General features: G+C 44.4%; 1 protein-coding gene and 1 long non-coding RNA gene across 2 annotated transcripts in view; one reads left to right on the top strand and one right to left on the bottom strand.

The window, feature by feature from the left end:
* Positions 1-646: 646 nt before the first annotated feature.
* LOC122551394 overlaps positions 647-25,213 on the top strand; it is a 33,679-nt gene continuing 9,112 nt past the window's right edge. Inside the window, exons 1-2 of the long non-coding RNA XR_006312093.1 lie at positions 647-861; positions 2,074-2,207. This is a non-coding gene — a long non-coding RNA (uncharacterized LOC122551394). The remainder of the gene's footprint in view (positions 862-2,073; positions 2,208-25,213) is intronic.
* On the bottom strand, positions 8,327-21,685 carry LOC122551393 (UDP-glucuronosyltransferase 1A1-like). Its single transcript, XM_043693214.1, has 5 exons — positions 20,191-21,685; positions 19,446-19,577; positions 16,418-16,505; positions 14,384-14,603; positions 8,327-8,890 (listed from the first exon to the last, which is right to left on the bottom strand). Exons 1-5 carry the CDS (start codon positions 21,040-21,042, stop codon positions 8,602-8,604), a joined length of 1,581 nt encoding a protein of 526 aa, XP_043549149.1. The 5' UTR covers positions 21,043-21,685; the 3' UTR covers positions 8,327-8,601.

Raw genomic sequence — 25,213 nt, forward strand, 5'->3', positions numbered from 1 at the left:
AAGCACCTAATCAATGATAGACATTCCTATGGACAGCCTCAGGTTCCCATGATCTCATGGTGTTTAACAGACATTGTAATTTCCAGGTCTTGGCATCTTTTTATGCATCCTTTTAATTCACATTCCAAAGTTACTGGTTATCCTCCTTCTGGTCAGTCCCAGGCTTGCTTATTTCAGAGGACTGCTTGAATTCTGTCATTCATTGTAGTCCATGCGCTATCTCTAGCAAATGCAGTTATTTCTCATATGTTTTCCACAGTCCCAATTTCTGTAAAAACTACAAAAGACAGTTGCTATAAGATTTATAATATTTATTTCTGTTATAAAGTGTAAAGTTATAGAGCTATTTCTACTGTTATCACTTTGTAACTAATAATTTGCAAGCAATCTATTTTTGTTTGGGGCATACCAGGCATTTTTTTTTATAGATAAGGAGAGCATTTCCTGAGACTAATTAACTTTCACATTTAGATTTAACTGTTTTTCCCCTAATGCTTCTGTTAAACTTTGGTTATACCTGTATCTATACTTATGTTGAAATCTATCTCTATGATTATCCGAAGAATCTTTAACTAGAACCTATTTCCTAATATTGTGGATAACTTCAAAGAAACAACCAATAACTACAAAATAACTTTAGCTGCTATTTTCATAGCTGCTTAGTGAGTTAGGCTGGCTGTTTTAGGGAATGAGATTTTAATCCTTTGTTCTAACTGGTGCTGTTCACTTCGCAGGACAACATCCTTTCCTTAATGAGGCTGGAGTCAATGACCTGCCTATCCTTAGGCATCCTTTTATGAAACTGACTCGGATGGTTGCTTGTAGGGCCCCTTGTTCACCTTGGAGTAGCCCTGTTCAAAGGTACTATCATGTTCCACTCAAATGCTGGGAGCAGGCTGTATAATTCTGCTGCTCTCTTGTCAGCTATTTTGTGTCTTAATGGTGTAGTAGGCTGTTTTATTCTGTTTAACCCTTGTTGGCCATTTTGTGTCTTTCAAACATGGGCCGCCCTTACCATTCCTATATGCTAACATTGATCTTACATAATGCACTCTCTGTGAGACATAATCTGTATGCCTCTAAGTTTTTTTTTCACCCTATGATCTGTATGTCCTTGCTTACACATGACGATAAATCACATCAAATCAAATCAAATCTTGGCTCTGCCTAATTGGATGAAACACTTAGTTTAAGGCCCCTGGAAGCTCCCATTTCATGGCAGGCAGGCGATAGGGGGCAAAATTGCATCCTGGAGTCAAGCCCAGTTCCCTCATTGCCAGGATGAGGAGGTCATCCCAATGAGAAAAGATTAGATTAGATTAGATTCCCTACCGTGTGGAAACAGGCCCTTCAGCCCAACCAGTCCACACCGACCCTCCGAAGAGTAACCCACCCAGACCCATTTTCCTCTGGCTAATGGTTTTGGAAAAGAAATCAGAAATTGCTGGAGAAAGTCAGCAGGTCTGGCAGGCATCAGTGGAGACAAAAAAACTGTTTTCCAGCGAGCCTTCATCAAAACATATGCCCACACAATGTTCCTGCCTCATACTGAGGAATCATCATTCCATAGAATCCCTACAGTGCAGAAGTCGTTCATTAGCCCACACCAACCCAAACCCAGCCCACCCCTGTATCCCCCAACGGTTGACCTACCTGTCCTGCACACTACAGGAAATTTAGCACAGGGCAATCTGCCTAACCTACACATCTTTGGACTATGGGAGGGAGAAAGTGTAAACTGCCCATTGACAGACACCTGAGGCTGGAATTGAACCCAGGTCCCTGGCACTGAGAGGCAGCGGTGCTAACCACAGTGCTACCCTTTCATGCTATTATGTTCTGATTCTTTCTGTTGACAACGTCCCAAAATTTCCCTTTTAGCTGGGATTAATTTCTGTTCTAACACTTATATTTCACAATCCACGTTGGAGTGTTTAATCAAACTAAAACCATGGGTCTTTGCAACTGTGGATTAGATATTACAGTCATTTGCTAAGCATTAACACAGTGTTTGAGATTTAATGGTGGGTTTCTGGGTGAGGTTCAAGCCAAAGACTCTGTTTATTTTTTCAGAAAGGCAACATGTGATTCCTTAACGAAACCTTTCCTCCATCCCTCACTCAGTCCATTTTCCACAGAATCAGCCGTTTCTGTACTCAGCAAAGTCAGCAAATGCCTCAAGCTGGACACCAGTTAGAAAGGGAACCGTAAGTATCTGGTGTTGACCTTTGTGACTGTTTCTGGCCAGGCGTCTTGTCGCCAGCTCAGGAACGGGCGATTCAGCCTGACTGATCAATGTCAGCGTTTGTGTCCCGCACAGTCCTTCTCTGCTCGCTCTTCGCCTTAACATATCCCGTTGCACTCTCCCTCAGGTTTCCTCGTCTCTGCTGATAATTAAACAGGAAGATTTTCCATCCCATCTGCCTATTTCCACCAGTTAAATGGATAGGGTGAATAGCCAAAGTTGTGGGTGATGGTGGGGAGTCCAAAACTAGAGGGCAGAGGTTTAAGATGAGAGGGGAAAGGTTGAAAAAGGAGCTGAAGGGTAACTTTTTCACACAGAGGGCGGTGCATGTATGGAATGCCAGAGGAAGTGATGGAGGCTGGTACAATTCCAACATTTAAAAGGCATCTGGATAGGTACATGAATAGTAAGGGTTCAGAGAGATGTGGGCCAAATACAAGCAAATGGAACTCGCTGAGTTTAGGAAATCTGGTCAGCATGGACGAGTTGGGCCGAAAGGTCTGGAATGCCAGAGGAAGTGATGGAGGCTGGTACAATTCCAACATTTAAAAGGCATCTGGATAGGTACATGAATAGGAAGGGTTCAGAGAGATGTGGGCCAAATACAAGCAAATGGAACTCGTTGAGTTTAGGAAATCTGGTCAGCATGGACGAGTTGGGCCGAAAGGTCTCTTTTCATGCTGTATGACTCTGACTCTTAAAAATCAGTGCCATTTATAGTTGGTCCTTGCTTTAATATGCTGCACAACCAAAGTGACAAATCACTGACTCTGTGCACACAGCCAGCTTAGGTACAGAAAATACCATTCAGCTTATGACAACCAGTGGGACAGAAGGGAATGGCCTTGCCTTCCTTGCCTTTGGCTGGTTAAATACAACCACAAGGAACATGTTACAGAAAGCTGATGGCACACAGCTATGTAAATAACACCACAACAAACAAAAGGGGCAGTCACTAAAGCGTTAAATTTTCTGTCAGCCAGCCAACTATGTTAGTGTTGGTGCCATGAGGTTAAGATTTAGGGTGTGGGTGAACAAGTAATAGATATTGATTGATTTGTTCTCTTTATGTGTGCTTACAAGGGCTCCAAGAACTATTGTGTTGCAGTGGGAGTGTCCCTAACTCTGGGCCAGGAGGCTTGTGTTCAAATCCGAACTGGTACCGAGGTGTGTACTAACTTGTTGGAGCAGGTTGATTGGAATTTCTACACCGGGGCCTGGCTCACTCCTGCTGGGTGCAGTGGTTAACACACTGGCTTTCACACAATGACACGGAGATACTAAGCTTTAAAGGGGACAGGTTGCTTTCTGACAGGCTTCCCGATGACTTTCCCCTTTCAAGGGGCAGTTAACCCAAATCCGAAGTTGACTGGTTCAATTTAAGTGTAATTTTGCATCAGAATATTCAGTGACTTTGCACAGCTGTTTCGGCTTCATCCCTTTTGACCTTCTCCTTATCCACCATCTGGGTAGGCTGTGGCTGGAAACCTGGAAAATGGAGGGGGGGGTGGGGCAAGTCCTGCAAGTCAGAGGACTTTCCCATGTCCAGATTGGCTGCCTGCGCCATAGAAACATAGACAACAGGAGCAGGAGTAGGCCATTCAGCCCTTTGAGTCTGAACTGTCATTCAGTATGATCATGGCTGATGATCCAACTGTTCCTACCTTCGCCACCTACCCTTTATTCCTTTTTCGCCGTAAGAACTATATCTAATTTATTTATGATTTCCATTCAATGTTTCGGTCTCAATCACTTTATGTGGCAGAGAATTCCACAAACTCGCCACTCTCTGGGTGAAGGCATTTCTCCTCATCACAACCCTAAATGGCCTACCCAGTATCCTTTGACACAGCACTGCACAGGAGCATCCGAAGCACTGAAGATGTCACCAAGACAGGGAATGAAAATCAGGCAGCTCAGCGAACAAACCTGCAACTACGGCAACTGTTAGCCTGGGCTCTGGTATCCCCAATCTTCTGGAACATCCTTCCTACACTTACCCTCTTTAGTCCGAGTCCAAATTTATAGGTTTCTACAAGATGTCCAATGAATATGGTCTGAACCAATTCAGTGTCTTTACATATTTCAGTCCTGCCATCCCAGGAATTGGTCTGGGCACTCTCCTTGAGGGGGCTAATCAATGAAGCTAAGTACCAGGAAAAAAACCATTATCGTACGCAAAAAAATCAACTCCCTTTCCCTCTCAGCAGCATCCTGCTGGGTTCCTCCAGCACATTCTGGTTTTATTGTGGCTGATTGCGGTTCCAGTCAAGTCTGGTTTAGAGGGCACATTGGCATTTTCTGCGGGGCAAAGACTGAGAGCTCAATGGTGAATAGCACCCCACCCTCCCTGCATCTTCCCCCCTGACCCCCCAACACTGCAACAGGTGAAGGGAGGGGTTTGGGGGGGCAAGGGGGGTGAATATGGACTATCACAGCTAAAGGGGCAGGGAAGGTCAGCCTCCACAAGACTTTGTTATGGTTTGTCCCAAATAAATTCAACATAAATGCCTATCCCTATTGACAGCTCCACTCCCTATTGCCTTGGTGATACCCACCTCTCCCAGTGGGGCCGCCTGACTTGCTGGCTCCTTAGCTTTCATGTCCACACTGATCCTCTGCAGAGCATCCCATCCTGTCCCACCCCATGGCCAATCCACCTAACCTGTACATCTTTGGACTGTGGAAAACTCGAGGAAATCCAAGCAGACATGGGGAGAATGTGCAGACTCCAGACAGACAGTAACCCGAGGCTGGAATCGAACCTGCGTCCCGGGCGCTGTGAGGCAGCAGTGCTAACCACTGAGTCACCTGTGGTGCCCATCAAGTGGGTTGCTTTGTCCTAGATGGTGTCAAGCTTCATGAGTGTTGTTGGAGCTGCATCTATCCAGGCAAGGGGGGAGTATTCCATCACACTCCTGACTTGTGCCTTGTAGATGGTGGATATGCTTTGGGAATTCAGGAGATGAGTTACTCACTGCAGTATTCCGAGCCTCTGACCTGCTCTTGCAGCCACTGTGTTTATGTGGCGAGTCCAATTGAGTTTCTGGTCAATGGTCAGTTGTCAGCGGGGGTTTCAGCAGACATAATTAAATGTCATGGAGGGATGGTTAGATTCTGTCTTATTGGAGATGGTAATTGCCTGGCACATACACACACTGTTCACATGAGAAGCATCTGAGTAATGTTGTCACTGAACCACAGGACATTTTTGAGGACACTTTGTTTTCAAACTTAAAGGAGGGGTTAAAAAAAGGAAAGAAAGACTTGCATTTCTATAGCACCCTTCACAAGCTCCGGGCTTTGCAAAACATTCATCATCCAACGGTGTACTTTTGAATTGTGATCACTGTTGTTATGAGGAACAGATTAATTGAGAGGAAGGAATTCCTTAGAAAATTGATGTTATTGCCAACAAAGGTGGTGTGTCATTCACAAGGGGCCAGAATAGGATGGCTGTAAAGAAATTAAAGGGAGAATTTATTGAGACAAGCATGAAGAGGAGGCATCAAGGATAAACTTCTGTCCATAAAAATGACCCCAAGCCGTCTGTTCCCTGGCCAACATCTGTGTCTCAGGCCCTGCTGCAGTGCTCCAGCGAGGCTCAGTGTTCCGCCTGGGGACCCTGCAGCCTTCTGCACTCAATACTGGGTTCAATAATTTTAGGGCCTGAACACCATCCTGTATGTCCTTTACCCACACGCCCCAGGCCCTGCCATGGCATGGACTGCTTTCAGCACAGCCAAACCATTATCACCTAATCATAGTCCCCGTTAGCAGCTTTTCTTCCTCCCTGGCCTACCGTTATCCACCCCTTTGTCTGCCAAACTGTCCGTCGTTCTCTCCCCCGGGCGCTGTCTCCACCTCACTCTTTTTCACCCCACCCTGTCTTCAGCATATAAACCACCTTTACTTAGCCACCATCAGTTCTGATGAAGAGTCACTGGACTGTTTTCTCTCCATGGACCAGCTGAGTTTCTCCAGTGTTTAGATTAGATTACTTCGGCCCAGCAAATCCACACCGACCCTCCAAAGAGCAACCCACCCAAACCTATTCCCCTACATTTACCCCTTCATCTAACATTAAGGGCAATTTAGCATGGCTACTTCACCTGACCTGCACATTTTTGGACTGTGGGAGGAAACCGGAGCAAACCCACGCAGACACAGGGAGAATGCGCAAACTCCACACAGAGGCGGGAATTCAACCCAGGTCTCTGGCGCTGAGGCAGCAGTGCTAACCACTGTGCCACCGTGCCGCCCAAATTCTCTGCTTTCATTTCAGATCTTCAGCTTCTGCAGTTCTCCGCTTGTGCGTTACGTTGCTTACTTGGCTCCCCGATAGTCCTGCTGCACTCCCTACTCCACCCCATGTGTTTAAACTCCACCCCATTCCTAATCCCGGTGAGGGGACAAATTCCAGACCGTGGCTTTTATTGCTCATCTGGCTAGGAATTCAACCTCAGCCTCAGGCTTTTGCACATGCTCAATCATCGAGTCCTGTACAAACATTGGCTTACTGTGCGTATTGGTCAATCAGTAAAGATATTGCTATCTCCTGTGTGACTAGCTTAGAGGAGAAACAAAAGAAATCTGGACAGAACCCAATCCTTATGAAAGTCAAACTTACCAAGAATTTGAGAATGAGAATGTGCTGAACCTGCTAGTTCTCGGAGAAAGATTGGTTAAACTAACTGGAATTAAAACCTCGTGTTTCAATTAAGGCACTTAAACATTCTCTGCACGGATACAGAGTTCACCAATTTTAGTACCTCCTCATTCTGTGCAGGTATTTGGTTATATGCTTGTTGTCTTTTGGAAGGAATCTATTTGTCAGTCTGCCATTCCCTCCTCCTCAAGACACACTCCTTGTTTCTTTTTGTCTAGTACCAACCCCTTTTGCATTTTGCCACCAACTCTCTTGTTGTTTAATCTCTCTCCTCTGACCCAGCAATCACAAATGTTTTTGCTGCGTTGTGTGTTTCTCCCCACTCTAATCTCTCATTCAGAACCTATTACATTTTTAACTTTTCTCCCTTCTGAGTAAAAGGTCATTGACCTGAAGCTTTGATTGCTGCTCTCCCCACACGTGCCGCCTGGTGGGTTGACCGTTTTTGGCTACTCATGTTGAAACTAAAAGAAAAGGTTCTTACTTATTAGGCCTGGGCTATGGGGGTTACAATTTTCAGGCCCTGCCGATGTCAGGAACGTTGATGACTGTAGTTCAACGATTTCCAGACCTTGCCTGTCAGCGTCAGGTCTGGGAAAGGCTGCCCAAAGCCATGAGGCCTTCAGGTTGCTGATGACCTGGGAGCACACTTCCTATCCTGGCAACGGGCTGCTCAGAGACAGACGCTCCCCTGCCCACCTGTAGTGGGGGTCTAGCCACAGGGCCTCAAGTGTCCTACAGCGATGACTGTCATTACTTCAGAGGTCTCTCGTTGGCTACAAACATGGATGTGCAAAGCTCTATACAAATGCATGCCTCCTTTTATCCCCTGGTTTTGCAGAGACCGCTGTGGTGGCTGGACTGGTTTTATTTCTCGGTGTGCAGTTTTAGCGAGAGGCTGAGAGTGTGCCTTCTGTAATGATGTGCCCTCTATTACTTACTTGGAGAGGATGATGTCATAGAGTCATAGAGATGTACAGCACGGAAACAGACCCTTCGGTCCAACCCGTCCATGCTGACCAGATATCCTAACCCAATCTAGTCCCACCTGCCAGCACCCAGCCCATATCCTTCCAAACCCTTCCTATTCATACACCCATCCAAATGTCTCTTAAATGTTGCAATTGTACCAGCCCCCACCACATCCTCTGGCAGCTCATTCTATACACGTACCACCCTCTGTGTGAAAACGTTGCCCCTTAGGTCTCTTTTACATCTTGACCCTCTCACCCTAAACCTACGCCCTCTCGTTCTGGACTCCCCCACCTCGGTTTAGGACCTGGAAACATTAGCAACTCCAGACGTGTAAATGTTGCCTTGCAGTATCTAAATCGTGATGCAAGCCCACAATTCCAGTCAAGTGTTGTGTAAAGTTGAATGAATATTAATAGTCATAAAAATGGTTTAATCAGTTACTCAACAAAAAAAATGTTTTTAATTAATCCCCGTCACATTTAAGTTCAAATTGAAACCATGAAAGTCATTTGCAGGTCATTCAAATCCCGACATACCTGTCTGGCACAAAGAGCAAAGAATCAGAGTGCACAGAATACAAGTGATACACATTATTCTCTCTCCCTGCTAACGTACATGCACTGGGAAGCACAGGCAGAGGTTTGTTTTACTTGGATAATTTCACCCCTTCACCAGTTTGCAGAGACACTTCCAGGAATTGTTAGCGAGTACTCTAATCTGGTTTCCTCTTCCTCCGACTGCGTGTTCCACAGAAACATCTCCTGCAGCAGTACCAGCAACACTTAGCCAGCATCTGCACAGAGAGCAGCACAGTGACTAGGAGCACAACGATCACGTCCAGGCTGTGATACTGGATCCAGTTCAGCTCGTGAGCTGCAGGACGTAAATGCCCCGCCCCTTTGTGCCGCATCACAAATTCCACCCAATGGACAGAGAGGTCTAAAGGATGCAAGCTGCGGTCCTTGTGCAGTGAAGACAATGTCATCATGGCTTCCCTGTATCTAAGGCAGGAAAAGAAAGACAAGATTAATTGGAACTGGGCAGGAACACGGTGAGAAAGTGATGAGTGAGCTCCAGGTCGAGGAATAACGAAGGCAAAGTGAAAATTGCAACCAATTGTCCTTCTGAACTTGGTCAAGCTGAAAGGATCTTTCTCGTCATGGGGATTTCTGGAAAGCACAGTTCCTGCAGAGCGGGGTCACCTGTTTCAGATGAGGATGAGGAAGACTTCCTTCAGAATTCTCTACTCCAGAGCACTCTGGAGGCTGGGTTTGCAGAACATTTTACCAGATGCTGCAAAGCTTTAGTTCCCCTTTTCAATGGAAGAATCAGGACCCAGATACCATGCAACTGCAGAATCCAGCAGAAGTTCATTACAGCTAGTTATTACGTAGCAACATTACATTCACAGGCATACAAGTGCCATGGCTAACATTAAGCTATTATATTGGTCAGTTATAACGCAGATTCGGCTCATTTGGTGGTCAAGAAAGATCTGACTACACTCATCCTGTTTTCCAGCTTTTCACTCATAGCCCTGGAGATAATGAGAGTGTGGTGCTGGAAAAGCACAGCAGGTCAGGTAGCATCCGAGAAGCAGGAAAATCCTACTCCTCGGATACTGCATGACTGGCTGTGCTTTTCCAGCACCACACTCTTCACTCTAATCTCCAGCATCTGGAGTCCTTACTTTCACCCTGGAGATAATGGCAACACATGTGAATATGTAAATTCTGTCTTTGAGTATTGGAATTGGGAAGTCATATTTAGGTTCTAGAGGACATTGATGATACCTCTTTGGAAATATTGTGACCAGTTCTGGTCGCCCTGTTATAGGATGGATATTATTCAGCTGGAGAGGGTTCAGAAAAGATTTACCAGGATGTTGCCGGGTGTGGAAGGTTTGAGTTATAAAGAAAGGCTGCTCAGGCTGGGACATTTTTCACTGGAGCATAGGAGGTTGAGTAGCGACCTGATTAAAAATATTTAAAATAATGAGGGTTAGAGATAGGGTTAATGATAGTTGTCTTTTCCCGAGGGTGGGGGAACTAGAGGGCACGCTTTTAAGGTGAGAAGAGAGAGATTTAAAAAAGACATGACAGGCAAATTCTTTTACACAGAGGGTGGCCCGTGTGTGGAATGAACTTCCAGAGGAAGTGTGGATGTGGGTACAATTACAATATTTAAAAGATATTTGGATAAGTACAGGGAAAGGGAAGGTTTGGAGGGATATGGGTTAGGAGCAGGCAGGTGGGATGAGATTAGTTTGGGATTATGGTCAGCGTGGACTGGTTGGGCCAAAGGGTCTGTTCCCGTGCTTAGGACTCTATAAGCATTTCTAAGTTAACCACTCTCTCATCCAGTTCCAGACTCCCACCATCCTTTGGGTGAAAACATCTCTCTTCGCTGCCTGCCTCGTACCTGAAATCTGTGCCCCTGATTATTGACCCCTCTTCTAATAGAAAAAGATCCTTCCTATGCATGCCCCTCATAATCTTACACTCTTCCATCAGGCCCCCTCTCAACCTTCACTGCTAAAAGGAAAACAAACCCAGCCTCTCCAATACTTTCTCAAAGCTCAGACCTTCCAGTCTAGATTGCATCCTGGTAAAACTCCTCTGCACCCTCTCTAGGTCATTCACATCCTTCCTATAATGTGGTGACCAGACTATACATAATAGTCCAGTGGCATAATGGTATTATTGCTAGACTATTAATCCAGGGACTCAGCTAGTGGTTTGGGGATCTGGGTTCAAATCCTGCCACCGCAGTTGGTGGAATTTGAATTCAATAATAATCTGGAAGTAAGAATCTACCGATGACCATGAAACCATTGTTGATTGTCAGAAAAACCCATCTGGTTTGCTAATGTCCTTACCTGGTCTGGTCGACATGGAGTCATGGAGATGTACAGCATGGAAACAGACCCTTCAGTCCAACTTGTCCATGTCGACCAGATATCCCAACCCAATCTAGTCCCACTTGCCAGCAACAGGCCCATTTCCACCAAACCCTTCCTATTCATATACCCATCCAGATGCCTGTTAAATGTTGTAATTGTACCAGCCTCCACCACATCCTCTGGCAGTATATTCCATACACGTACTGTGGTTGACTCTCAACTGCCCTCTGAAGTGGCCTAGCAAGCCACTCAGTTCAAAGGCAACTAAATGCCAGCCAGCAATGCCCACGTGCCATGGTTGAATTAAGAAAAAGTGCCACTCTTTTGGATGAGATGTTAAGCCAAGTCCCTATCTGCCTCTTCAGGGATTCTGGCGTCTAGGGCGTTATTTCATCCTCAAACAGCATCATGTTAAAAAACAGAGGAACCTGTTATTATCACATTGCTGTTCATGGGATTTTGCTGTGCGTACATTGGCTGCTGTGCTTCAGATGTGACGGGGGAGCTTCATAAATACATCATCAACTGTAATTCGAGGTCAGAATTGGCCCTGTCTATATGTTCACTGTTCACCCAATGTTGGATTGGCAGAAATTTCCTCCATAAATATGGAGAAGATCAAAGCCATTGTCTTTGCCCCCTATCACAGCTTTGAACTCTACTCCAAGGCCCACCTTGTAAACTGCCTGAAGCTGAATCAGACTGATAGCAATCTTGGTGTTACATTTGTTCTCAGGATTAGCTTTGATCACTTACCTTTGCTAAGGTGACTAAGATCACCAAGACCACTGTTATGAAGATGTGGGTGCACTGTACCTTTAAGAGAGTTAAACACAACAGAACTACCTGACAGCGCCAAGTGTTCTCAATAAGATACAGCATAACACTTGGTCAAAAGCTAAATTAACTGGCTGCCTGGAAACGACAAAACAGATTCGAATTAGGCCAGTCAGTTTAAATTGTACCCCGATAAATACCAAACTCCAATCCAGTTTGAATTTAATCTTAAAAGCCAATGACACAATCTGATGCTTTTTTTTGGGGGGGGGGGAAATCAGAAAAGGGAAAATTGAACAATTGAGAGGAGAGCTGCCAAGACAACAACATCTGCATACTGCCCAGAGAATAGCTCTCTTAAAAGGTACCCTTATTGATCAGTAATCTGTGATGCAGTATCCCCACGGAGAAGGAAAGAAGACTGAAATACAGAGAAAATGAAAGTTGCCTGGTTTTGAGATAAGACGTTTTGTTTTTTTGTAAGTCTTAATCGTGGGCGGGGGGTGGTTTATAGGACTAGTATTAGAGTCATAGAGATGTACAGCATGGGAACAGACCCTTCGGTCCAACCTGTCCATGCCGACCAGATATCCCAACCCAATCTAGTCCCACCTGCGAGCACCCGGCCCATATCTCTCCAAACCCTTCCTATTCATATACCCATCCAAATGCCTCTTAAATGTTGCAATTGTACCAACCTCCACCACTTCCTCTGGCAGCTCATTCCATACCCGTAGCACTCTCAGTGTGAAAAAGTTGCCCCATAGATCTCTTTTATATCTTTCCCCTCTCACCCTAAGCCTATGCCCTGTAGTTCTGGACTCCCCGACCCCAGGGAAAAGACTTTGCCTATTTATCTTATCCATACCCCTCATAATTTTGTAAACCTCTCTAACGTCACCCCTCAGCCTCCAATTCTCCAGGGAAAACAGCCCCAGCCTGTTCAGCCTCTCCCTATAGCTCAAATCCTCCAACCCTGGCAACATCCTTGTAAATCTTTTCTGAACTCTTTCAAGTTTCACAACATCTTTCTGATAGGAAGGAGACCAGAATTGCATGCAATATTCCAACAGTGGCCTAACCAATGTCCTGTACAGCCGCAACATGACCTCCCAACTCCTGTACTCAATACTCTCACCAATAACAGAAAGCATACCAAACGCCTTCTTCACTATCCTATCTACTTGTGACTCCACGATCAAGGAGCTATGAACCTGCATTCCAAGGTCTCTTTGTTCAGCAACACTCCCTAGGAACTTACCATTAAGTGTGTAAGTCCTGCTAAGATTTGCATTCCCAAAATGCAGCCCTTGCATTTATCTGAATTAAACTCCATCTGCCACCTCTCAGCCCATTGGCCCATCTGGTCCAGATCCAGTTGTAATCTGAGGTAACCCTCTTTGCTGTTCACTACACCTCCAATTTTGGTGTCATCTGCAAACTTACTAACTGTACCTCTGATCGCATCCAAATCATTTACGTTGAGGGGAAAGTAAAAGGTAGGTGAGAGGAAGCAATTGTAAATAGATTATGATTTGGAGATGCCGGTGTTGGACTGGGGTGTACAAAGTTAAAAATCACACAACACCAGGTTAGAGTCCAACAGGTTTAATTGGAAGCGCACTAGCTTTCGGAGCGACGCTCCTTCATCAGGTGATCGTGAGCGTCGCTCCGAAAGCTAGTGTGCTTCCAATTAAACCTGTTGGACTATAACCTGGTGTTGTGTAAATAGATTAGATTAGATTACTTACAGTGCGGAAACAGGCCCTTCGGCCCAACAAGTCCACACCGACCCGCCGAAGCTCAACCCACCCAGACCCATTTCCCTATATTTACCCCTTCACCTAACACTACGGGCAATTTAGCATGGCCAATTCACCCTAACCTGCACATTTTTGGATTGTGGGAGGAAACTGGAGCACCCGGAGGAAACCCACGCAGACACGGGGACAATGTGCAAAGTCCACTCATACAGTTGCCTGAGGCGGGAATTGAACTCAGGTCTCTGGCGCTATGAGGCAGCAGTGCTAACCACTGTTCCACCGCGTTGCCCACGGTTAGTTAATTATCCTCTGTTATACTTTAAGAAATAAAGTTGTTACTTTTTACTTTAAATAGTTCTTGGTCTCTCTAACTTTCACAGATTGCTGGATGGAATAAATCTTTTCTGGATTGCTGGTTTACATTAAGCAAGAGAGTTTAACATAACATAATACCACCTACCTCCTCCCCTAATGTCACTGCCTTCAGTCATGCCACATTTCACTGCTCGTTGAAGCCTTCCTGCATGTGTTGGTTAACTCTAGCCTTGCTAGGCATCCCACTCAGCAACATGAACTCAGCTACAACTCCTGCTCCCCGCAGTCTAACAGACAGCAAGTGCCATTCCCCAGTCACCCCTCCCCCCACCCCTCCATGCTCACTAACTGACATTAACTCCCAGTCGAACAGCATCTTGAAACTTCTCAACCTGGTTTTCAAATCCCTCCCTGGCCTTCACCCCCTCTCTGTCTCACTAATCTCCACATCCCTCTAATAGTCTTGTGCGGCCCTGATGTCCACTGCTCTGCCAGTGTCTTTGCAGCTGCCTATGCTTTCAACTCTGAAATTCTCATGCTACCCCTCTCGCCTCGGCTGCCAGTGTTAGCTCACATCTTCCGATATCACGTTGCATGGTTCAACTGACGCGTATGCGCTGAGACTCCTGTGAGGCATTGTGCAAAGTTGTACTAAGTTAAAGAATCTATGTAAACACAAGTTGTTCATATTGGGGGTCAGTTTTAAGGTAAGAAATGACGTAATTAATTTTACTGACCTGGTATCGTTGATGACCATGTTTAACGCGTTGACTAGATCATCGGAGCTCATTTGTTCTATGTCTAGCTCAATCCCAGCACCACGGTTGACCATTTGAACGACATTATATCCTTGATCCCCAAATAATGGTAACATGACAGACGGCACACCACTGCAGATAGCCTCATAGAGCCCATTCATTCCTCCATGTGTGAGGAAGGCTCGTGCTTTTGGGTGTCCTGGTGCACAGAAGAGGGAGACAGAAATTGAACACTTGCTCAATTGTTTTTTTCAATAATTCCATCAAAACGTCTTTGGGCCAACTGGTGGCCAGTGAAAACCATGAGGCCATTTGACCAGCACTTTTTCAATTTAGGAAATCAGACAGAGTGTCTAAAACCAGGCAGCTCATTGGCTCATCTTCCCCAGTCAGCTGCCTGGTGTATTGAAGGGAAATGGTGAACGGCTTGACCCAGTTAGAACTGGATGACTGTCAGTCATTGTAAAGGAAACACAAGTCGGACACAAACAAGCCCAGAGAGTGCTGGAGAAACTCAATAGATATGGCCGCTTTTGTGCAGAGAGAAACAGCCTACATCCCAGCACTTACTCGACTGAGATCGAGTCTGACTGCAAAGTGAGATACTCTAGGCTAACATCCTAAATCCAAAGGTTGTGGGTTGGATCCCAATCTCGAGAGTTGAGCACAAAATCCTCACTGGGGAGCACCATCTTTCAGATGAGATACTAAACAAAAGCTCTCTCAGGTAAGCACCTGTGTGGGAGATCCCAAAAGCACCAGTTCTGAAAAGCAAGGAAGTTCTGCTCACCATTTAACCCTCAATCGACATCACCGAACAATAAATTGCTGTTTCACTGATTAGTTATAACTAGGAAACTGTACAAAGGATAGAGACCAGAATGTAACTCAGCATGTGACCAGCAGACCACACCACTGCTTGTGGGATCTTGCTGTGCACACATTAGTTACCACATTTCCTACAATGACAATTACAACAGGCGTGGTTAAACACTTTGGCATGTCTTGAGGCTGTTGGTATCATTGGCAAGCTCCAATACCAGCCCACATGTCTCCATATCTAACTCATTGTACATGAAAGGAAAACAAGAGAAACCCCAGCACCAATTCTTGTAACAGTCCAAGACTCAATTAACCATTTGGTAAAATATTAATTTAACCAAGCTTGCTCTGATTCAAGCTGATATTGCGGTTATATACCCGGACTGAAATCTGGCTTGATAGGCCATATTTTGTTTTTTTTTAATTTAACAATGTGTTTCAGTGAATGACCACTGACACACAATACTGCAGATTTGGTTTTAACAAAAAAACGTTCATTACAAAAAAGATGATTAAAAAAGCCCAAACTATTCTCTCATAACTGGAAAGATTTTAAAACCCACAATAAAATCCAATCCCGTCCATCCCAACACCATCACTTTACAGTACTCAAAACATCAGAGAGGATTCCCTTCTCTGTTGCATCTATAGGTTTGATTTAACTGTTGCATTCAATTCCTGGTCTTGAGAGTTTGTTAGCCTTTCCCTTTATTCGTCACACAACTGAGCTTAGGCTTTCTCAGCTTCAAATAATCCATTTAGAGTTCCAACCAAACACTTCTGGTCTGGAATTTCCAAACTGAAATCCTTGCACTGAGGTAACCTGTTCTGAACAGTTCTGAATGAACTCCTTTCTCCAAGAGAAATTGTTCTCACATCTAAGTTGAACCAAGACTTCTATGAACTGAAAAAACCTTCCAAACTGTGGACTCTTCCCTAAGTGAAAGAGAATCAATTTCTGATACTTCTAAACTGAAAGCAAGCTAATGCCAATCAATGGTGAACTCTGTCCGATGCAAAACTCTCACTGCAAACAAATTCCTATTATCACTCGTACTGGTTTAAGAAATAGGTTTCAGCAAAACTAAACTATTACACTACATGATATTAAAATGATATAAAATTCCATGATATAAAATTACAAGTCACAGATCTTACATCATGTTGGTTAAGCCCAGGTAATAATCTTACCCAACAGATCATTCTGTGGAAGCCACTCTAGTAATTTTGTATTTGGTGCCAGTGTTTCAGGAGGATCTCCAGTGTATCTCCACAGGACCTTTTAGAAAGGAGACAACAAGGCTGGGTTACCAGGAAGGACAAAAAAGGTGAGATCATAAAAGAAAAAAAAGAGTGTGATTTGGGAAGGGAATAAGTGCCATGGAATCACAATGGCACTGATTAAACCATGGGGTCAGAGTTGGTGGGGGGGGGGGGGGGGACACGAGGATGAATCCAGTCAGTCTCACTCTGCCATTCTATTATCGTATCCCTGCAAGTCTATCTCCTTCATGAACTCATCTGATTTTCTCTTGAAATCATCAATTTTTTTTTCTATCACTGAGTTATCATTTAGTAAAGTCTGGCAGGGATGTCTCAGGCCAAACGTAACTATCAGGAGTGGGTGATAGTTGTATATTAATGAAGGAATAATTGGGAGAGGTGGGTCATTTGTGAGGTGTGAACTGGAATTAGATCTCTCACTAGAAATGGTAATAACAGCACTCTGCCAAACAATGTTTAATCCTCTGGTCTTTAGCAACACTGAGACTTCAAGTCCTTGATTAAATCTTTCATGAACATCAAAGGAGAGCAAGCACGGTTCTCTTGCCTCTCCACCGCTTCTCCTGCCTCTCTACATAATTGACATCTCTGGTCACTGTAACTTGATCTTCCCCATTTCCTCCAAATCCTTAAAAATGTGTGGTGTGCAGAATTGGACACAATATTCAAAGCTGAGGCCTAACCTGCGATGGATAAAGTTTTAACATAATCTCTTTGCTTTTGTACTTCATGCCTTGGATTTTAGTGCACAGGAGATTTACTAGGATGGCCTGAAGGATGAAAGATGTTATGTACGAGGTTAGCTTATAGATGCGCCTTGGAACAAAGGAGACTGAGGGGAGATTTGACAAAGGTCAACTTGACAATAACGGTTTGAAATAAGGTAGACCAAGTAGGTGAACAGACAAAGTCAAAGGCTGACAGATATAAACTGATGCTGGAAATGTGTTGCTGGAAAAGCGCAGCAGGTCAGGCAGCATCCAGGGAACAGGAGAATCGACGTTTCGGGCATAAGCCCTTCTTCAGGAACCTTCTTCAGGGCTTATGCCCGAAACGTCGATTCTCCTGTTCCCTGGATGCTGCCTGACCTGCTACGCTTTTCCAGCAACACATTTCCAGCTCTGATCTCCAGCATCTGCAGACCTCACTTTCTCCTCAAAGATATAAACTGATGGCCAAAGGACACAAAGGAGGGGGGAAGCAAGCATTTGTTTTTGCAGCAAATGGTAATGACTTGGACGTGGACTGACAAGGGTGGTGGAAACAGAGCAAATAATTTCCCTGGATAATTTAAAGTTGATTTATAATTTGACTTGAATACATTTTCATTATCCATTACAAATCAATTTTTAAATAAGCATACAGACCGGCTCAAAGGGGCTCTCTCGTGGTAGTGTCTTTACCTCTGAGGTGGGAGACCTGTGTTCAAGTCCTACCTGCTTCAGAGGTGTTGCCCTAACATCTCTGAATGGGTTGATTCGAAAATATCTCCAAACAGCTTCAATGTTTCCACTCACTCACCTTCTGAGGAATTTAGCCCCAGACATCAGCACATTCAATAATAAGTTTAAAAAGGGAATTGGAAAAGTACTGCAAAATCTTTTTTTTAATATATATATTAACCGGCACCTTTGGGACCAGGTATTTGTCGGTTGATCAATATTCCGGTCAATCAAGAGGTCCCTCACACATTAAGTAATAGAAATGTAATGCAAGGGGTATACACATCACTGGTATACTTTACTTACAGCATAATGCGTTGAAATAATAGTGCAACTTTATCTTAAATAAAACTTACCAACTCATGCGCACGGTCAAGTGATAACTCGGACATTGCAGAGATTGTGATAATAGAGTGAACTTTCAGTATTTGAGATCTATATTGTGCTGCTTTATTGAGTGTGTCAGTTTTTTTAATATAAAATAAGGTGCCAGTTAAAACCAAGTTTGTTGTACAGGGAGGGAGGCATTTGCAGGTTATGGTGAAGACAGCACTCCAACAACACTCAGGAAGCTTGACCCCAGTCAGGACAAATAAATCTGTTTGGTTGGAACCATATCTACCACCTTCAGAATTCTCTGCCCATGCACAGTGGCAGTAGTATGTGAACCATCTACAAGACGCACTGCAGCAATTTACCAAGCCTCTTTAGACCACGCCTTCCAAACCCGTGACCTTGACCGCTGTGAACGACAAGGCAGCAGGTGCGTTGGGAACATGAACAGCAAGTTCCCCTTCCACCACCCCGACTTGAAACTATCCCCCGTTGGCCTTTCACTGTCACTGGGTCAAAAGCCCGGACCTCACTTTCCTGCGACAGTGTGCAAGTTCCCTGTACCATGTGTACTGGCAGCTCCCACCAACCACTGGGAATGGGTTATCGGGGCTGGCCTTGCCAGCAACTCTCACCTGCCATGAAAGAACAAAGAACAGCCGAGCTGGAGCAGGTACAGATGTCACGAACCATATGCTCTGCTCCTAGGGTGCATCTTTTGATGAAGTGGCAACATTTGCGGGTTTCGAAGTTGCTGTTGAGAGAGCTGCAGTGAGTCACTGTGGTGTACCTCTAGCCCCCATGTGTGGTTGCCACGATACCCTGGTGGTGGAGGGACTGACATTGCAGGCAAAACATGTTGGGTTGAACTCAGTTTTCTCCAACATGCCACTGGATGCTTTAACTCTGCCTGTGCAGATTTCAATGTAACCTGCCACATCAAATACCAGGTCTGTGATAGTGTGGCACTCCTTCAGAACTGCACTGGCTGTGTTAGCTACGAGTCTTGAAGCCCTCAGCTTTAGTCTGAGCGCTGGCTGGGATCTCACAAGCCAGGCCAGTCAAGCTGCAGCTGATCATGTTTTCTTGAAAGGATCTTTGTCCTTCTGTAGGAATGACGTTTTCAAAATGGGCATACTTCAGAATTCCCACGCACTCACCTTCTGAGGAATTCGGCCCAACGCGGCTGCAATCCGATTTGCAATCTCACGGGGCACTTCTGACACCATTGACCCGAAGGAGAAGATCACGATCCCATGGTCTCCAGAACTGTTCACAAACTCTTCAAACTCCTGTCACATAACAAGCGGGGTTTTACTTCAAGACGATGGTTAATAGAAATGCTTTCCTTTTACCTAAACAACATACAAAACGTTAGACTAGTTGCTAACTTTGTGTCTGTTCCTCAGTGGTACCCCTCCCCTACCTCACCCCAACCGAGTGTAACAGACTAACACGTTCCAAGGTCCAGGACTATGTGCTGAGGGATGTGCTGAAGATTGGAGCATATACTGCCAAGGTGAAGTGGGGAAAGACCACCATCTGGGGTCTTTCTGTTGAAGGACAGTGGAGGTCCATTCAGTTATCCAACCCTCCCAAGGCCTCAGCTAAATCCCTACAGATTAATTGCAGGTATGGAGAAACTGACCCCTAATATTTGCTTTCTTCTCTCTAAGTAAAGACTGAAAAAAATCGGAATTTGTAAACTGTGTGTACGTAATGATTTCCTTTTATGAATAAAGTCTACGTTTGCAATTTAAAAAAAGTTTCCTCTCACCCACAGTGTTGTCCCTCCCTGTGGTAAACATTGCCCCTCACCCATGCCAATAGTGCCATTACCTGTGGTAAGGGTTTCTCCTCATTCACATCAGTGGTGCCCCTCACCCACGCCAATGGTGTCATTACCTGTGATAAAGGTTTCCTCTCCTTGCAGTTGATGCCACCCACTAGCACCATGTTTGGCATCAGGGGTCTCGGGGATTCAAACGTGAAGTCGTAACGCATCAGCCAGATGGACGCGTTACTCAGGAGTTGGACCAGAGTCAAATCCCTCTGCAGGAACCTCTGGGCCAGCTCTTCGAAAGGGGAGTAGATGAACCAGCACAGCAGGGGGTCCATTAAACCGACCAGCACGTTCTTAGTCCTTTGGAGGAAGGTCATTCGGTCAGTGTTCCCGGTGAAAATTCTCGGCACGTAGGAGAGCGGCCTGGGGCACTGCGTGGCTGAACTGTCCAAACCGCAGGGGAGTCCTCGCAGTAGATTGATCGTGGGCAGGGACAGATACTCCGCAATGATGGCGCCACATGGTATAAAGGGGTCAGTCAGCAAAGCATCAAATTTCCTCTCCACTAACTCCTGCATCAGTTCCTTGTTGTACAGCAGGCTCTCACAGGTCTTCATGAACAACTGGCGAAGACGACTCGTCTTTTCAAAACCAGTGTGGATTCTTTCGATGAAAGACATGTTGGGAAAGACATCAGGCTTGAGGCTATACAATTCATCCTTGCTGTAGGGCACTGGGAATACCCTGGTTGTGTAGTGAGGTGATGGGCCCATTTTCAAATTGATCTCGGGGATCACGACCACCACATTGTGGCCCCTTCTCCCGAGTTCATCCATCAGGGTTTTCAGGTTTAGCCAGTGACTCCCATCCACGGGCACCACCAGGAGCTCTCCACCTTCAGTCAGTCTCCACATGCATGTGGATAGAAACAGCAGGGGTCCCAGCACACACAAGCTGCCAGAGGTTAAAGCCATTTCACAACTTGTAAACGTCTTTCTCCCGCCAGCTCAGGGCTTACTGTAGCATGTTTTGGCTCAACCTATACTCACTGCCAAATGAATCAAAGTACACAGGAACTGTTCCTATCTCTGAGCTGTTTAATCAGGTTTTAACTATTTGCACACCATCGAATTCCCAGGTGTCACATTTCAAAAACCATAGATGCTCACAAAGGATTCCGAATGCCTTTTTAAAAATAAAAAACCTCAGTTATTTTATACCAGGTGTAAAATGGATTGCAAGATAAGGAGTTAAAGCCACACAGGGTTCGATTCCTTCTGAAGGGCTAATGACTAATGAGGGTTTTCCCTGACTAGCCCTGATTAAATTCAAAGCGAACCTGTCAATGTTTAACAGGGTTGAGAAATATCAGGCACCAAGTGGGAACGCCCTCCAGTAGCTTGTACAACCTGCGACAGGTTTGGCCGCACATTTAAAAGAAAATTATCAAAACATGGAGCCCAACTGGGAGACGTCCCCACAGCTTCAGAAATTGCATCACGTCCGTCATTGTTCTGCATTCAGTCTCATAGCCAGCTCCACACAACCACTGCACTACTCCCACTACTGCACAACTCACTCAAAACAAACTTGACAAAGCAATTACACACCAGCAGCCAACAGAACAGGAACAGATGTCTCGCTGTGAGGTTTTCTTTTTATTTTTAAATAAAATGACTTTGATTCACATGAAGTGTCGACCTGAAGAGGTTGTGGATTAAACTTTTGACCAAAGACTTTTTTTTCTGTAACTGGTGGAGTAGTCCGCCATCTGCTGTTGAGTGTGGCCTCATAAAATACTCAGAATTGAACTGGCTCTGTTCCACATTGTCCAGAGAAGAGCAGCTGGGTTTTCCCCAAGGCTTCGGTATTCTAAAATCACAGGTTTGTGGGAAAGTGTGTACACTGTGTGTGTGTAAATACACTGAGTGTGTCTATACACCGTGTGTCTGTTTGTGTGTACACATTGCATGTGTGTCCTTGTGTATACACTGAGTAATATGCTCTAATTCAAGACTCAATTATCTATCATAACTCCTGCTTTCAGTCCTAAAATCAATTATTTTTAATCCAACTGGATAGTGATCCTCCTATTTTATGAGCCTTATTTTTGTTAATCAACCTTAAATATGATAAATGGTCAAACACTTTCTTAAGATCAAAAGTAAGCATCTACAGCATTGCCTCCATCTCTATGTGTTAAATAATCAAAGTATTCAATTAGAATTAGTTTGCCCATAACAAATTCATGCAGGCTCTCGTTCAAATATAAATCTTTTCAAGACCCAATGAATTTTTTTCCCTGATTATGAATTCCAAAACCTTACAACTAATTCAAAGCATGCAGTTCTATAACTTACTCTGAAAATCTTCTTTCAGTTACTGAAATAAGTGGCCTTGTTCTGATTTAGGCACAGAACGGTTTTCAATTTAGTGGATATCAACTGGCATTTGGACCCACTAACTTTTTAGTCCACATAATCTCTTGAGTAACGCTACAATTTTCCATTGAATTTCTATTTTTGTCCATTGCAGAAAAATTGCAAAGTAATTGTTATACACATAGTCAAATTTCATCCTGCCTCAGAAATCAAAGGAAAAATTGAAGACCCGACAATGATTAATTTTCATCAATTGTGTACCCTATTTAATATGAACCTTACAGGAAGTAAAAATTAACAAATGCAGTTCTGTCTGGGCTGTCAGCTTGTATGAATGTTGGTGATCATTAAATTACTCCTGAACATTCTTTGTTGTGGATGACTCTCCTGGGAAACGCTAAACTATAACTGTCCTCCATTTTACCACCATTCACTGTTAGCAACTAACCAGAGTCCCCACCATGAACAGGCTGCTTCGCAATTATTTCCTGCGCTCTGACATCCGACCAACAGGATCTGACATTCAACACACAACTGGAAATTATTTTTGTGAACTTTAGTCTTTAATAATTGGAAACATTTTCTCAGCCAACGAGGCCTCCTGAAAACTTTGGCACCAACATGAGTTGGAGGTTGTGACAGTCAATTGGTCCTTTCAATGAGGTGTAAATACTGACCATTGGATTGCAGTTCATTTAACAAAGTGAAATATTAGACTCAAAATCTTAGCTCTTCAAGGGAGTAAAGATAATGTTGGGACAGCACAATGGGGCAGAACATTTGCTGTCTTTTCCCATAATAGTTCACTGTAATAGCGGGTTTTGAGAAGATTTGTAGCTCAGGTTGAGGTTTTGGATGTAGGTTTGCTCGCTGAGCTGAAAGGTTCATTTCCAGACTAGGTAACATCTTCAGTGGACCTCATGCGAAGCAATACTGAAAATTCCTGCTTTCTATTTATATGTTTGGGTTTCTTTGGGTTGGTGATGTTATTTCCTGTGGTGGACGCAGGGGTTGGTAGATGGGGTCTACCTTGATGTGTTTGTTGATAGAGTTCCAGTTGGAATGCCATGCTTCTAGGAATTCTCATGCATGTCTTTGTTTGGCTTGTCCTAGATGGATGTGTTGTCCCAGTCAAAGTGGTGTCCTTCTTCATCCATATGTGAGGATACTAGTGAGAGAGGGTCATGTCTTTTTGTGGCTAGTTGGTGTTCATGTATCCTGGTGACTAGTTTTCTGCCTGCTTGTCCAATGTAGTGTTTGTTACAATCCTTGCATGGTATTTTGTAAATGACGTTAGTTTTGCTCATTGTCTGTATCGGGTCTTTCAAGTTCATTAGCTGCTGTTTTAGTGTGTTGGTGGGTTTGTGGGCTACCATGATGCCAAGGGGTCTGAGTAGTTCACTTTAATTTTGGTGGGAATCCTGAAATATGAAGCAAATTTTGGACTGATCTATTAAAGCTCTGGAAAGATCGAAAAATCAGCAGCATTCCAAGATTAATAAATTAAGATGGCGCTGACACTAGGTGACTCCTTGCCAGCTCCCTAAAGCAGGATCTAACTCTAACATTTCTTATAACTGTACTACACTTCTAAACTGAAATTCTAAGTTGGTCTTGTTAATATTGGTCTTGCCTAGTGCATGCCTGTGTGGAGGAAACTGTACGCCGCTATCCAAGTTTTTGTATGTTCTTATTCACTACGATCTGTATGTCCTTATTCACTACGATCTGCCTGTACCACTCACAACAAAGCCTTTCACTGTGCTTAGGTACATATGACAATAAATCAAATAAAGTCAGCCATCATTCACAGGAACACACTTGGGAATCTAAGACTGAGGATGGGAAACATTTCTGGCTGTAACAGGCTGCTTCTTTTTTGAGCTATTTTAGGTGCTGGAGGTGATTTCCTCAAATTCCAGGCGCAGTAATTACTGTTTTATATGCTGGTGCATTGTTTTGGAACTTTGGGAAAAAAAAGTCAAAACAACAGCAGTTTTAAAAGGGAGAGAAACAGACAAAGGAAACACGTGGTGAGGTCAGTGCAGGGGAGAGAGAGGGGGAGAGAAACCCACATTGCTAACTGACAGAGCAGTGAACCTGCACAGTTACTGCCTTTGCTGTGTGAATTCATGTATCACTGGACATCGGAGTGTGTCTGGGAAAATTAACAAACAGTGAAATTCACAACTGATCTTGGAGGAAGCTGTTTGGGAGAGGGCACAGCACAGAAACAGAAGGAAGGGAAATGGATGAGATTCTGAAGGGAGAACATAAAGAGTTAGGCAGGAATTTAAAAAGGACGTTCTCGAGGGTAGTAATATCTGGATTACTCCTGGTGCTGTGAGCTAGTGAGGGTAGGAATAGGGGGAGAGAACAGATGAATGCATGGCTGAGGAGCTGGTGTATGGGAGAAAGATTCACATTTTTGGATCATTGGTATCTCTTCTGGGGTAGAAATGACCAAGAAGGATGGATTGTACCTGAATTGGAAGTGGACTAATATACTGGCAGGGAAATTTGCTAGAGCTGCTCAGAAGGTTTTAAGGGTGGGGGTGGGACCCAGGGAGATAGTGAGGAAAGATTTCAATCTGAGGCTGGTACAGTTGGGAAAAGGAGTGAGTCAAACAGTCAGGGCAGGCAGGGACAAAAGAGGACTGATAAATTAAACTGCATTTATTTCAATGCAAGGGGCCTAACAGGGAAGGCAGATGAACTCAGGGCATGGTTAGGAACATGGGACTGGGATATCACAGCAATTACA

This window comes from Chiloscyllium plagiosum, chromosome 7, assembly GCF_004010195.1.
Source record: "Chiloscyllium plagiosum isolate BGI_BamShark_2017 chromosome 7, ASM401019v2, whole genome shotgun sequence".
NCBI classification, from domain to species: Eukaryota; Metazoa; Chordata; class Chondrichthyes; order Orectolobiformes; family Hemiscylliidae; genus Chiloscyllium; species Chiloscyllium plagiosum.